We start from the raw sequence: 12,421 nt of genomic DNA on the forward strand, positions 1-12,421 counted from the left end.
AAAAAATTTTAGGCTTAAGAACCACTTTGTCTAGGTTCCTATCTGTGTGAGTTGTGTGGCTCATATTTGTGTGTGCACTGAGCAGCCCATTCATTTGAAAGTGCCTGACCCCTTTTAAAAAGAAAAAAAAAAAAAACCTGAAGCCGCATGATTGCATTTTCTGATGCTTGGGGGTGCCAGTGCGTCTGCTAAAGAGCAGTGCATTTTGGCTGTGGGTGCAGAACTTGATTTCAGTCTCCTGTAATCTGTAGCACGCAAGGGTGGAAGAGGGAGGGGGTAGTAATTGGGGCCAATCGTGTGCCCCGTATTCACATGTGCAGACAGGAGGAGAGAACAGAAAGCTAACTTAAGGCCCGTACACGTGCAGATTGTCGGCCGAAAAGATTCGGCCGACGACCGATCTGGCCGATTTTCGGCTAATTAGTATGATGCTTCCGACAGCCGACAGCGCACTTTCGGCCGAAAAGAATCTGTCGTGCAAGCATTAAAATTTTTGTATGCCGACACCAGAGCGGCCGATTGTTCGCCAGTCAATACAGAATTCGGCCGACAGACAGCAGATTTGCAAGACTGGGCATGCTCAGAAAAGAAAAAACACAGGGAAAGTTAACCATCACATGACATCACTTCTGCAATCGGCTGTAGTCGGCGGACAAAATTCTTGTGCAGTCTTTTGCACTTTTCAACAGACACGACAGCCCGGGGACAAAAGACGGCCGATCTGCACGTGTGTACGGGGCATTAGTCTGTTGCTGCGCCTTGGTCTAATCACAGGCTGGGGGTGGGGAAGTGACTTGCTTATTGCCTAACTGCAGCAGAGAACATTAAAGCCACCATGCTGAATGTGTGGTGTGCTGAGGTTGTGTGAATTTCAGAATTAGAAGAACAGAAATACACATCAGGGGCAGGTAAAACCACTTTCATTATGCGTGGGAGAAAAAACAGCTTCCATATATGTATTTCAACTGTGCTTTTAGCTGTTTGGAGTTCAGCTTTAACTGATTTTTCTCTATGAATGAAGATAATTGGTGTAGCTGCCATGTCCTTTTATGAAGTAGGGATTCCTTTTTGTAGGGGGATTAGTAAATTTCAATTGTTCCTGTGTTTTGGAGTAAAGCTGGCATGGATGGACTGAAATTTAACTGGTTTAGCAGGGACCAGCCCAAATTCTATCTGTGGCCAGCTTTAATGTCTCAGAAATTTGCGACTATTACTTATATGTAATAAATCAATGGTTAACAGGGTTCTAGGTGAAAGTATAACTAAAGGCAAAACTTTTATTTAAGTTTTGGATAGATTGGAAAGGGATTAGAACCCCTGTCTGTTCCCCGGTTAGAGATTCACCCTCCCTATTTGTCCTGTTCACCATTCTCATTGAAAGTAAAACTTAACGAAAAGCCCAAATTTTGGGTTATCCCAGAAAAGTAATAGAGGGGAAATCTTCTAACGGGGACTCTAGTTCTGGTGACCTGGGGGTCCCCAAGGAATTCCTTTTTTTTTGTAGGGATTTCCTCTCACTTCCCTTTTGACTATGGGATATAAAGTGAAGGGAAATCTCCGCATAGGGACACAGATGGCGAAAACATTTTACAGGGGTATAACCCTCCATTGCACTATCCAAAATGAAAGAAAACATTTTGCCTATAGTTCTAAAAAAAAAAAAAAAATTTGGAAATTTTGCTCTAAATCCAGGTCAAATACCAGAAATTAGATAACCAATATGCTTTTCTATTACTGTCATTTGAACATGTTCTCTGGCTTTCCTCTAAACTTGACTTGCTAGCTTCTAAATTCAAAATTATTTCTACACTCCTGTTTTAAATTTATTAGAAGTTGTAGCATAATGTGTTTGTTCTACTCGATACTAAAGTGTTATGAAGAAGGGATGGATGTGTTGCTTCCTGGCCAACATCAAGTCCTGTAATTGTACTTTATGCTCTGAACAATACCTAGCATCTTCTTTGTGCTACGTAGGACTATGTGCAAATATACTGACTTGTTAAATTTTCTTTTGGAAAACAAAAATTGATTTAGAAATGTTGAAGGTGAATGAAAACCTTGTAACACTTACATGAAATAAAATTCTCAAAGTAATTTACTGCCGTTAATGTTTATGTATGTATATTTTCTTTTGCATATTGTTCATGGAGGTTTATATGAACACAACCTCCCTTTTCACTGTCTGAGCTGGACCACATCTGTCACTGGCTGGTCCAGTAGCTTAACAACCCCCCTTCCCTTTCCCCTTCATTCATCTCCTGAATTAAATCCTTTATTTTCTGTTAGCTGTGTATGTAGATCGGGTTTGCCCATATTTACCCATTGTTCAATTTAGACCTTTTTTGTGTCACACATTGTACCTCCAGCACTTTTCTATACTAGTTCACCTGCTTCCCTGCTTATAGTGTGGACTTTTATAACATTTTATGTTGATCAAGTACTTCCTGGAGTATGTCATTTTGACCAAAGTAATCCCAAAAGTATTTTCTGGAAAGCATTGTCTCAAAAAATAAATTCACTTTGTATAGTTTAACATTTAAATGGTGATAATCTACCTACTAGAGTGTATTTTACATAAGATGTATTCTTTTCAGAACCTTGCAAATGTTATTCTAAGTTCAAGTAATAAATACAAATAGACTGTTACGTTTACCCCTAGGAATAGTTTGGTTAAAATCCTGGTCTTCCCAAAACATGTATTAGAGTTTTTGTTTGGGATTGGATCACCTATTTAGTTCGTATTCATTTAAGTTTACAGTTTTCGTGATTTCCCTGCAGCAGTTGTATAACAGCCCCTTCCATGGAGGCATAAAAAAACAAAAACGTTAGGCCATAGATGTGTTTTTTTTTTTTTTTTTCCATTCAATCAGCGGGTTGAACAAAAGAAAATGACTCGATTCCCCCATTCACACACTTGAGGTGGATTTGGGGGGGGGGGGGGTCTCTCCTGCTTAGCTCTTGTATTCTGACAGTGGGGAGATGTCCCCACTGTCAGTGTACACTGATCAGTGCCCGTGACGCTGGTCGAGAAAACATTTTCTAACAGGCTATCGATCAACTTGTTTGTATCCAGCCTACCCATACATGGATTGAAATTTGGCCAGTCCGTGCGGGGCCAGCTGAATTTTGATCCATGTTTGGCAGGCTTTAGTCCCATAGTTAAAGCATTTGTTACCTTAAAATAAAAAAAAAATAAAAAAGATCCTGTTCCCTTAAAGTATGTTATATAGTACAGGGCTTGTGCTGTGTCATTTGGCCTCCCGTATTGCCTAAAAAACCTGGCTGATCCTGCCATTTTCTACCCTCCTCCCTGTACACTAACTATGGTGCATCATGGCTGCTGAGCCTTGACACCGTGGTCAGTGTACATGTCTCCATCATCCGCAGCCCTGCTCTATCCTCTGTCCTCCTCCCCCCCCCCCTCCCCTTTATTTTAAAATGATCTAATCCCCTCTGTATTATAACACTAACTGCCCCTGTGTCTGTTATAGAAAAAATAAAAATATGCCATCTGTACCTAAATCCGAGCGGCTCCTGGCGATTGTGTGACCGCTCGGCTTTCTCCACTCTTCCCCCCCCCTCCCTGTGCAGAGGAGAGATCTGAGGAGTCAGCAGAGCGCTGGGAGAAGCTCTGGTTTAGAGACCAAACTGCACATTTTTTTCTAGAACATATTCACAGGAGCATTTGGTATTCTATTACAGAGGGATTATATAATTTTATATAAGTGGCTTAACAACCACTTTAACATTCCCTGTTATTGAGGTGCAGTTATTTAAATTTTGTTGAAGCACTCTAGAGATTTAATCAATTTCAATATTCACAATAATAACACAAACAACCACAGGACTTTACAAACTTTAAATTTTTATTTTGTCCATTGATAGTGTTCTGAGGTTACCTGGCCTTACTTGTGTTCAATGCCGAATGTTGTGTTTGTTTTCAGTTTAAAAGATGCCAAACTAATTTCTTTCACCTGAAGCAGAGCTCCATCCAAAAAGGGAAGCTCCTCTTGTTTTACCTCCCCTCCATTGCCACATTTGGCACTTTTTGAGGGGAAGAGGGTATCTGGATTTGACAGGTACCGGCTTCCACTTCCAGCTCAGATCGCTGCCCCCCCCCCCCCCCCCACTTACTGTAAGACCATTTACAAGGCGCAGCGCGACTAGGAAACAGTCTGTGAAACCGCAAGGCTTCACTTCCTGTTTCCCTTACTACAGATGCTGGCACCTGCACCCAAAGCCGATTTTAAGAATCTGTTTGGGTGAGAACATTGCGGGATCACTGGACAGGTAAGTGGCCTTATATTAAAAGTCAGCAGCTATAGTATTTGTTTTTTCTAAAGGAGCTTGGACCTCCTCTTTAAAATTTTAGATCAAATGTATACAAATCCTAATTTTGCCTGAATATACCAAAGGGACGCTCTTATGATTTTAATTAGCATACAGTAAAAATGTTGGCCACAAGACTGCTTATCAAAGATGTCATAACACATCAGGAATGCAATATACTGTGAAATAGAGGAAATATGTAGCAGCTAAAAGGTGTCATCCAGCATTCAATCAATACCAGATAATTCAGAACAAAATGCAATTGGAAATGGGCAGCATAGAAAAAGTATGTACATATGTTTTCAGGCTGCAAAGCAATAAAATGTGATTATTTTTAAGGGCGGTGATTATTTTCTATGCCCACTGTACAGTAAATATTCCTTTCAGTTGTATTTTGATGTGATGGCATGTTATGAAATGGTTGGGACAGCTGTGTAGCGCAATGCTTTTGGGAAATGTCTGTTTTAGTTATTAGTAGAAATTCCCATCAATAAATCCCATCTTTCAAGAAACATGAAGTTGGTTACACTGAACTAAATGGTAAGTGATTGTTTAGATCAGCCATTCTCTTTGTAACCCTTGACAAAATGCTCAGTGTTGATGGGGGAATCCCTCCCTCAACGCCATTGTATTCTGACAGCGGGAGGTTTCCCAGACATAAGAATACAAGCATCACTGCTGACAGTGCTCTCTCTCGAAAAAAAAAATCTGACAGGCTGGTTGTACTGAAGTCAACTAATGGATCAACTTCAGTATAACTAGCCTGTCCATGAATGGATCAAAATTTGTTTGGTTCCTTCTGTACCGGCTAAATTTCGATCCAACTATGGTGGGCTCTAGTGTACTGCATATTTTACACCTGGGGCTGCCCTGATTGACAAAAATATTTCTATTAGTGAAATTAAATGAAACACAATTGTGACGAGAAATGAAACCCAGACCTTGAAAATTGTAACATTTTCTCACATTGGCGGTATGTGTAGAAATCCTTACTTTCCCACACTGATGGTCAATCAGTCTAGTGCCTTGTTGTATTGGTGGTCTCTGAAATGCTTCCCTACGTAAGTGATCAGTTGTTTGGCAGTGCTCATATGCGAACAACGAACATGCATATAGAGCGACTAGAAAAACCAATTCATTAAGTCTGCTGCTTCTCCATTCACTGTCCAGTCACAGGTTGAGGAGTCCTGTAAATCTTGAATTGCAGCAGTTAAAATGTGGGCTTTCTGCCCTGCCGTACAGCACTGTGTTGTATGTAAGAGCTGTGTAAATATCAGAACCAGATGGACAGGAATTTTTTGGCACATAAAGCAGCTCCATATTTTGTATTTCATCTGTGTATTTTGCTTTTTACCTAAAGTTAAGAGAAGTTCAGGATTAAAAAAACAAACCATTATATTTACCTAGGTTGATACAGTAACGATCCAATGCAGCATCTGTCCCCCACTGGCTCTGCAGTGAGAACTGAGCGATCAAACACAGCTGATCCCTCAGTTCTCCCTCTCCACTCTGAGCAGAGTGCTGTGACTGCCAGTCACCGTCTCTTTGCTCTGCCCCTCCAGCGCTCACTGGAGTGCTGGGCTGTGGAGGAGATGGCACAAGTGAGAACGTGCAGTATGGGAGGATACTGGCACAAGGGAGAACGTGCAAACTCCATGCAGATACTGTCCTGACCAGGATTCAAATTGAGGACCCAAGTGCTGCAAAGCATAAGTGCTAACCTCCAAACCACTGTGCTACCTTTTATATTGGGTTTTCGATAAGAACAATAATCTAGGGGTTAGATGAATGTTATTGTGTAGTATAACACTTTTGGTAAATAATAAATTTTATAGAGGTCTATGCAACAGTCCAAAAAGGATAGGAGGGGGGGGGGGGGGGGGGGTTGATTCCCAAAGGAGGACATTGCCTCCAATTGGTTGGTAGAGTTGGTAGCTATATTCACAACCTTGTTCTGAATTGGTGCCTTGGCTAGTTATGAAGGAAGAATAATATTGATAAAATTGTTAAATTCTGAAAAGTTTTTATGATTCTGCTTTGTAGTTTTCCTAGACTGGCACTAGTGTGTGTCTGTATTGGGGACACTAGGTTTTTAGCTACCCTGAAGACGTGGACTTCTGTAATGTAATGTTTGTCTTTTTCTGATCTTGGAAACCCCCATGATGTCTGAAATTATTTTAAGAAGTGACGAGGAGATATCTGATTATATTTGTATATAGAATATCAAAACTGTATATATTAAAAGAACTTGAGGTACTTGGAATGTCTTAATTTTGTGAAATATGTTTACCAATGAAGGACCCAGTTTCTCAGCCAGTATTCTGGAAATTCCATCTTGAAACCAAATAAAGAAAAGCCCATTTATATGAAGGCTAATCACTAATTGTAGCCAATCAGATTCTTTCATTTTTATTGTTCCTAGAGAGTTAAAACTGATACATATGCCCCTTTTTTTTCTCATTCCCAGTTTTTATTGTTCCTGATTTACCTAAAATAAAACACATTCTTAAGATATCTCTACGTGTATAACATTGATATGTGGAGATGCCATCTCTATAGATCTAAAAAACACACATTTTGACCAATCATTTGCTTCTTTTCATACATGAATTAGTTTGTCTACTTGCCGCTCTTAGAATAGATATATCACCCCTGTTATTTCGTACCCTGAAGATGGGATTATAAGCTAATCATAATGCAGACAACCTACTGATTTAAAACCGTATATTTATATATGTGATATTGTGGTAATATGAAATCAATTTTAAATTAAAGTGTTGATGTCAAAAAGGTATCCTATAAGATGAGTGGAGTGTGTTTTTAAGAGTAGTTTCCACTTAAAAATCCCTTGAATGGTGTCCTGGAGCTGTGCAGGTTCTGCGAGGCCCTTTTCAAATGTACAGAAAAGTGCTGGAAAGATACACATGGGGGAGTATCTGGTTTACAATGTGACTATCACAGTAGAATTCCCAATGCTTGCGGATTATCCTCAGGGCCCTCTAGGTAGAATATTAATGCTAGACTGCACAGAGTGCTTTAGCACCATGTTTTGCTTTGTTTGCCACCACCTCTTGTATAATGAATTAATGTGCGCTGATTAAGCTGTATGCATGTCCTGCTGAAACCTCTGCATGCCCGTTAGTTCGATTTATGCGGTGAGAAGTGAAACTGACTTAAAGTACTTTACATAAACACAAAAAGACAATTAAAAGTGAGCACTTGTTAGGCATATCTGCTGTATTGACACATTATTAATTTTTAAGAGATTGTTTCCCGTTCCCAACATTGCATTCTTTGTCTCTCTGTAAATTGACCTAGATTCTGGTTAGCAGAGTAGACGGCTTGCAGCTGGAGGACAGCAGGAAACAATGGCTGCTGTATGCACTTGTAGTCAGCGCTATTATTAATTAGGGTGCGGTCTTCTTTTGTTCGCAGGTTGCTTTGAGTGCTGCATTAAGTGCTTGGGAGGAGTTCCATATGCTTCTCTGGTGGCCACCATTCTGTGCTTCTCTGGAGTAGCTCTCTTCTGTGGCTGTGGTCATGTGGCCCTCACCGGAACGGTAAACATCCTTGAGCAGCACTTTTCCTCGAACCCCAATGACCATGCCCTTCTGAGTGAAGTGTAAGTATGGACACCAAACACACTCGTAATAATGTAGGCAACAAGCCAGTAACAACATATAGGCTCCATGCACACTGGGCAAAAAAAGAAACGCCAGTTCCCTTGGCAGAAAAAAAACACTCATAGAGCATTTTGCAGAGATGTATAGTAACTAAGTAGAACTACTTCACTACTGTACTTAAGTACCGAAAGGCGGTATCTGTACTTTCCTAGAGTAGAATTTTTTTCTCCTACTTTCACTTTTACTTCACTACATTTTTTCAATGATTTCAATACTTCTGCTCCAATATTTTTTTTTTGTGCTGCATAGTTACTTGTTACAATTATAAAAATTACCGCTGCCAGAACAGTAAATTACAGGTTTCCTGAAGCTCAAAACATGTGTATTATCAGCGCATACGAAAATAAAAGCTACTGTATGTATAAACAAAAGCTGCATTTGAATTAATAAAAGACAATATGTTGTTCAAACTTTTGACTTCTTTCTTTAATAACTACATAACACAGTACTTGTACTTTTACTTTCAGTACTTGAGTAGCATTTTTTTTCAAAACTACTGGTACTTTTACTTTCAGTACTTGAGTAGCACATTTTTTTAAAAAACTACTTGCAATACTTAAGTACAAGAAATGTTGAATACTTTAGCACTTCTACTCAAGACACTTTTTGATTGAGCACTTCCACTTCTACTTAAGTCACTTTTTGATCAAGCACTTGTACTTTTACTCAAGTATGGGTTTCGAGTACTTTATACAACTCTGCGTTTTTGTACACCATTTAGACAAGCTTAGGAGAGTTTAGCATTTTTTTCTGCCAGAAAGCTCTAATCAGAAACCTAAACCAGAAGTTTTTTTTTCTGCCTCTAAACGCTGAGCTCAAAATATGCCTGGTATAATCCTAATGTACGTGGACACATAGTATAACATTGAGCTGCTTCTACACACAAAACACAACTCCCGTGGAAGCAGAGATTTTTAAGCCAGTGTGCATGGAGCCATATAGTGGGCATGTGTATATTTATATCCTATTAAATTATCTGCAGCTAGAAGTTTAAAGCCTTACAATTTATTGTTTTGAATAAAGTGATACTAAACATACACTGTTTAATTTGTTATCCCTTCTATTTCTGTATGTGGATAATGGCACTGTAATTTTAATAAAAAAAAAAACATCAAGTACCTTTTTTCCTAATGGATATATAGCGGTCACATGACCCAGCTCTTTCCCAGCCTGTCTGCAGGGAAACATAAGTGGGTGGAGCTTTTAGTCCTCTGCTACTAGTCACATTAAAACAAAACAGCCTATATAAAATACAGAGTTAAAATACATATCAATAAACTGCTTTTTAAATTGTCATACAGTTATATATTTAAAAATAAATCTCAAATTTTTTGGCAATACTTGTGTCTTAGAATAACAGGGAGGTGACGTCTCCATTAATCTACATGTATTATCCTGCCCCTATTGTGTTTTTGCTAGTTAGTGGGCATGGAGATAACTGTTTAATCTGTGCATTTGAAGCAGTCACCTGGTAAAAAATATTCCAACCTTACACACCGTTTGGTTTGATTAATTATTATACTCTGTTCACACACATTTCTCTATCGCTCATTGACAGACGTAGTCTTCTTGATTCTCAAGAGCTGGGTTATGTTGTCTCCGCAGGAGTAGGACTAGGCAGAAAGACAAAACGTTCTGGCTCCACCTTAGGGGCAGTCCCTGAGGGTATATCCTCCCTCTCTCTGCTACAGGGAATCAGTTTTTTTCTGTCTAGTCAGGAGTAAGGACCTAAGTTCCTTGCTGGGATCTTTTGGTCCTGGCAAGACTTTTTTTCTTTAAGAAAAAGACATTTTTTAGGTAGTTTTCTCCAGTGTTTTTTCCTGTGAGATCTTCAAGCAAAAATGCCGGACTGGGCGACACTTGTGGTCACCCCAGCCGGCCTACGAGCGCGCGCAGACCATGGCACTGCGCTTGGTCGGCCGCGACATATTCAAGTAAGTATGCGGGGCCGGGCGACGGGCTGGATGTTGAGATCCAGTGGTCACCCCGGTTTCTGCCTACGAGCGCGTGCAGACCAGAGCTCCGCGCTGGGTCGGCCGCGACGGAGTCCCAGTGAAGGGACTGACTTTGCGAGTTAAAAGTCTCGCTTGGACGCCAGGTACCAGAGAGTCGAGGCGTCCGGAGTGGTCCACAAACCCCCACCCCGGTGGAGAGGGTATTGTGAAGAGAGGGTGCCTGTCGGTTCGGTATGGTGAGTAAACGTTCCCTTTTTTCCTCGTTATGAGGCAGTATGTATTATGGGCCCCTCCATATATGGTCAGTATATATCTGATACTTACAAGTCCCCCTTGTAATACAGCATGTGTTTGTGGGAAGTGGACTTGGTTTAAGAGCTAACACTCTACCCAGCAGACTGTAACATTACAGCAGACATAGGAGGTATAATCCTACCTTATGTGTAGTGTATCTTCTGTAGATCCATATATCGCCTCTTAGCAGAGATGCAGGTGGATGTGCTGGGAAAACGATTTCGGTGGTCCGCCGCCATTTTGCCGTAGACCGAATGCATGTATGTCCTCAGGTCACGCCGGCCGCCATGTTTTTGGAGTCTTATGTCTCTTCTATGGGGGCGGCCATGTTTTGTGAGCCCAGCTACCTCGTGGAGAGCTGGGAACGCCGGAAGGCGTACACAGGGGGCGGAGCCACGCCTTCTACCCGGGAAAAAGCAAACAGACGCTGACTGCAGTTGATTGGAAACTGCACTGCATCGGTTGGTGAGCCTTGGGGGTCCCTCTCTCTCTCTCTGTGGGATCGAGAAGCAGGTACTCTGAGGGGCGCTATTGCGCTAGGGGGAGACACACAAAAAAAAAAAAAAAAAAGTTTTTTTGTTTGCTGGCAAAGGTGTCCTGTATTAACATGGACCCTGCCACTCATGTATCTCCTCCGGATCCCCTCGAGGGGTCTGCGGGATCCTCCAGCACCCCATTGACAATTGAATCATTGTCAGCTATTATGGAAACTTTTGTGTCCCGGGTGGAAGTGGCTTGTCAGGGACAGGGCGCAAGAAAGCGACCCCCGCCTAACCCCTTATTATCTGAAACCTCGGACTCAGACTCTGAGCCTATTTCTGCAGTTGCAGGTACTTCATCTGGGATTGGTGTCTCGGGTCCTGTCTCTTCAGACAGTGAGGAGGATGTTTCGGCATCCGCCATAGCCCGAGAGGAAGCGTTGGTAAACGCACTCATTGTATCTGTTCAAGAAACATTAAGATTACAGGGTATTCCATCAGAAATAGCTGAAACTGAAATCCCTTTTGGGACTAAAAAACGCATCAGAGTGGCGAAGGTTTTTCCATTGCCCAAATGTTTTGGCAATCCAATCGAAGAAGAATGGCGTCTGCCAAAACGCACTTTTACTATTTCTAAACGCATTGACAGGCGTTATCCGTTTGAGGAAACCCTTATTAAGAAATGGACAGAACCACCTGTGGTGGATTCACCAATTGCTAGATTGAATAAAGCCACGGTTATTCCTTTAGAAGACGCTCCGTCTTTTAAAGATCCAGTGGATCGCAAGATAGAAGCTATGTCTCGCACCATGTTTTCCTTGATTGGATCAGCTTTCAGACCTATAATAGCTATTGGTCTGGTTTCGCAGGCTGTAACTGAATGGACCAAGTGGTTACGCCGGGACTTAGAAGAGGTCCCTCAGGCGGTATCAGATTTGTTGGAACAAATGATACAGGGGTTACAGTTTGTGTGTGATGCGGCGTTAGACGCCACTCCATTATTGGCGCGAGCATCAGTCTCAGCAGTGGTTCTCAGGCGTACACTGTGGCTAAAAGGTTGGTTAGCCGACCAAGGTTCCAAAAAAGCATTGGCTAATATCCCCTTTTCAGGAGAGCGTCTATTTGGAGCCAACTTAGATGAGATCATTAAAGATCTCACGGGTGGAAAGAGCACCTTTTTACCGCAAAATTTTAAAGGTAGAGGAACTCGTCAAAGACGAGGGCCTTCTTTTTCTGCTCACAAGAGGTTTTTTCGTCCCGCGGGTGAAAAAACTAAGTCCTCCAAAGCTCCTGCAGGAGGCGTCAGGGGTCGTTGGTCGGGCAAGCAAAAGCCCGCCCCCTCCAGACCTGAAGATAAACCATCCAAAGCCTGAAGGTGCGCCCCCACCCATAACTGGGGTGGGGGGACGTCTTCGCCGGTTCCCGGATCCATGGCTTTCCAGAATCCCGGACAAATGGGTTTGCGAAGTCATAAGGTCAGGGTACAAGATCGAGTTTCGATCTCTCCCACCGGCGCGATTCTTCCCTTCCAATATCCGACTATCCGCAGATCGTTTAGAAGATCTGCGGAGAGCAGTCACAGATTTACTACAACAAGGAGTGGTAGTCCACGTTCCTTGGACAGAACGGTTTCAAGGGTTTTATTCAAACCTGTTTACAATACCCAGGAAAGAGGGCAAAG

The 12,421-nt window shown here is 41.7% G+C and overlaps 1 protein-coding gene across 4 annotated transcripts in view; it reads left to right on the top strand.

Moving 5' to 3' along the window:
* Positions 1 to 12,421, top strand: part of GPM6B (glycoprotein M6B) — a 72,928-nt gene that overhangs the window by 36,905 nt on the left and 23,602 nt on the right. For all 4 annotated transcript variants that reach the window (XM_082246855.1, XM_082246857.1, XM_082246856.1 and 1 more), the window contains one exon: positions 7,765 to 7,951. In XM_082246855.1, coding sequence (XP_082102981.1) covers positions 7,765 to 7,951 — 187 coding nt within the window. The remainder of the gene's footprint in view (positions 1 to 7,764; positions 7,952 to 12,421) is intronic.

This window comes from Pelophylax lessonae (genome assembly GCF_965119305.1).
Source record: "Pelophylax lessonae genome assembly, chromosome: 2".
Classification (NCBI taxonomy): domain Eukaryota; kingdom Metazoa; phylum Chordata; class Amphibia; order Anura; family Ranidae; genus Pelophylax; species Pelophylax lessonae.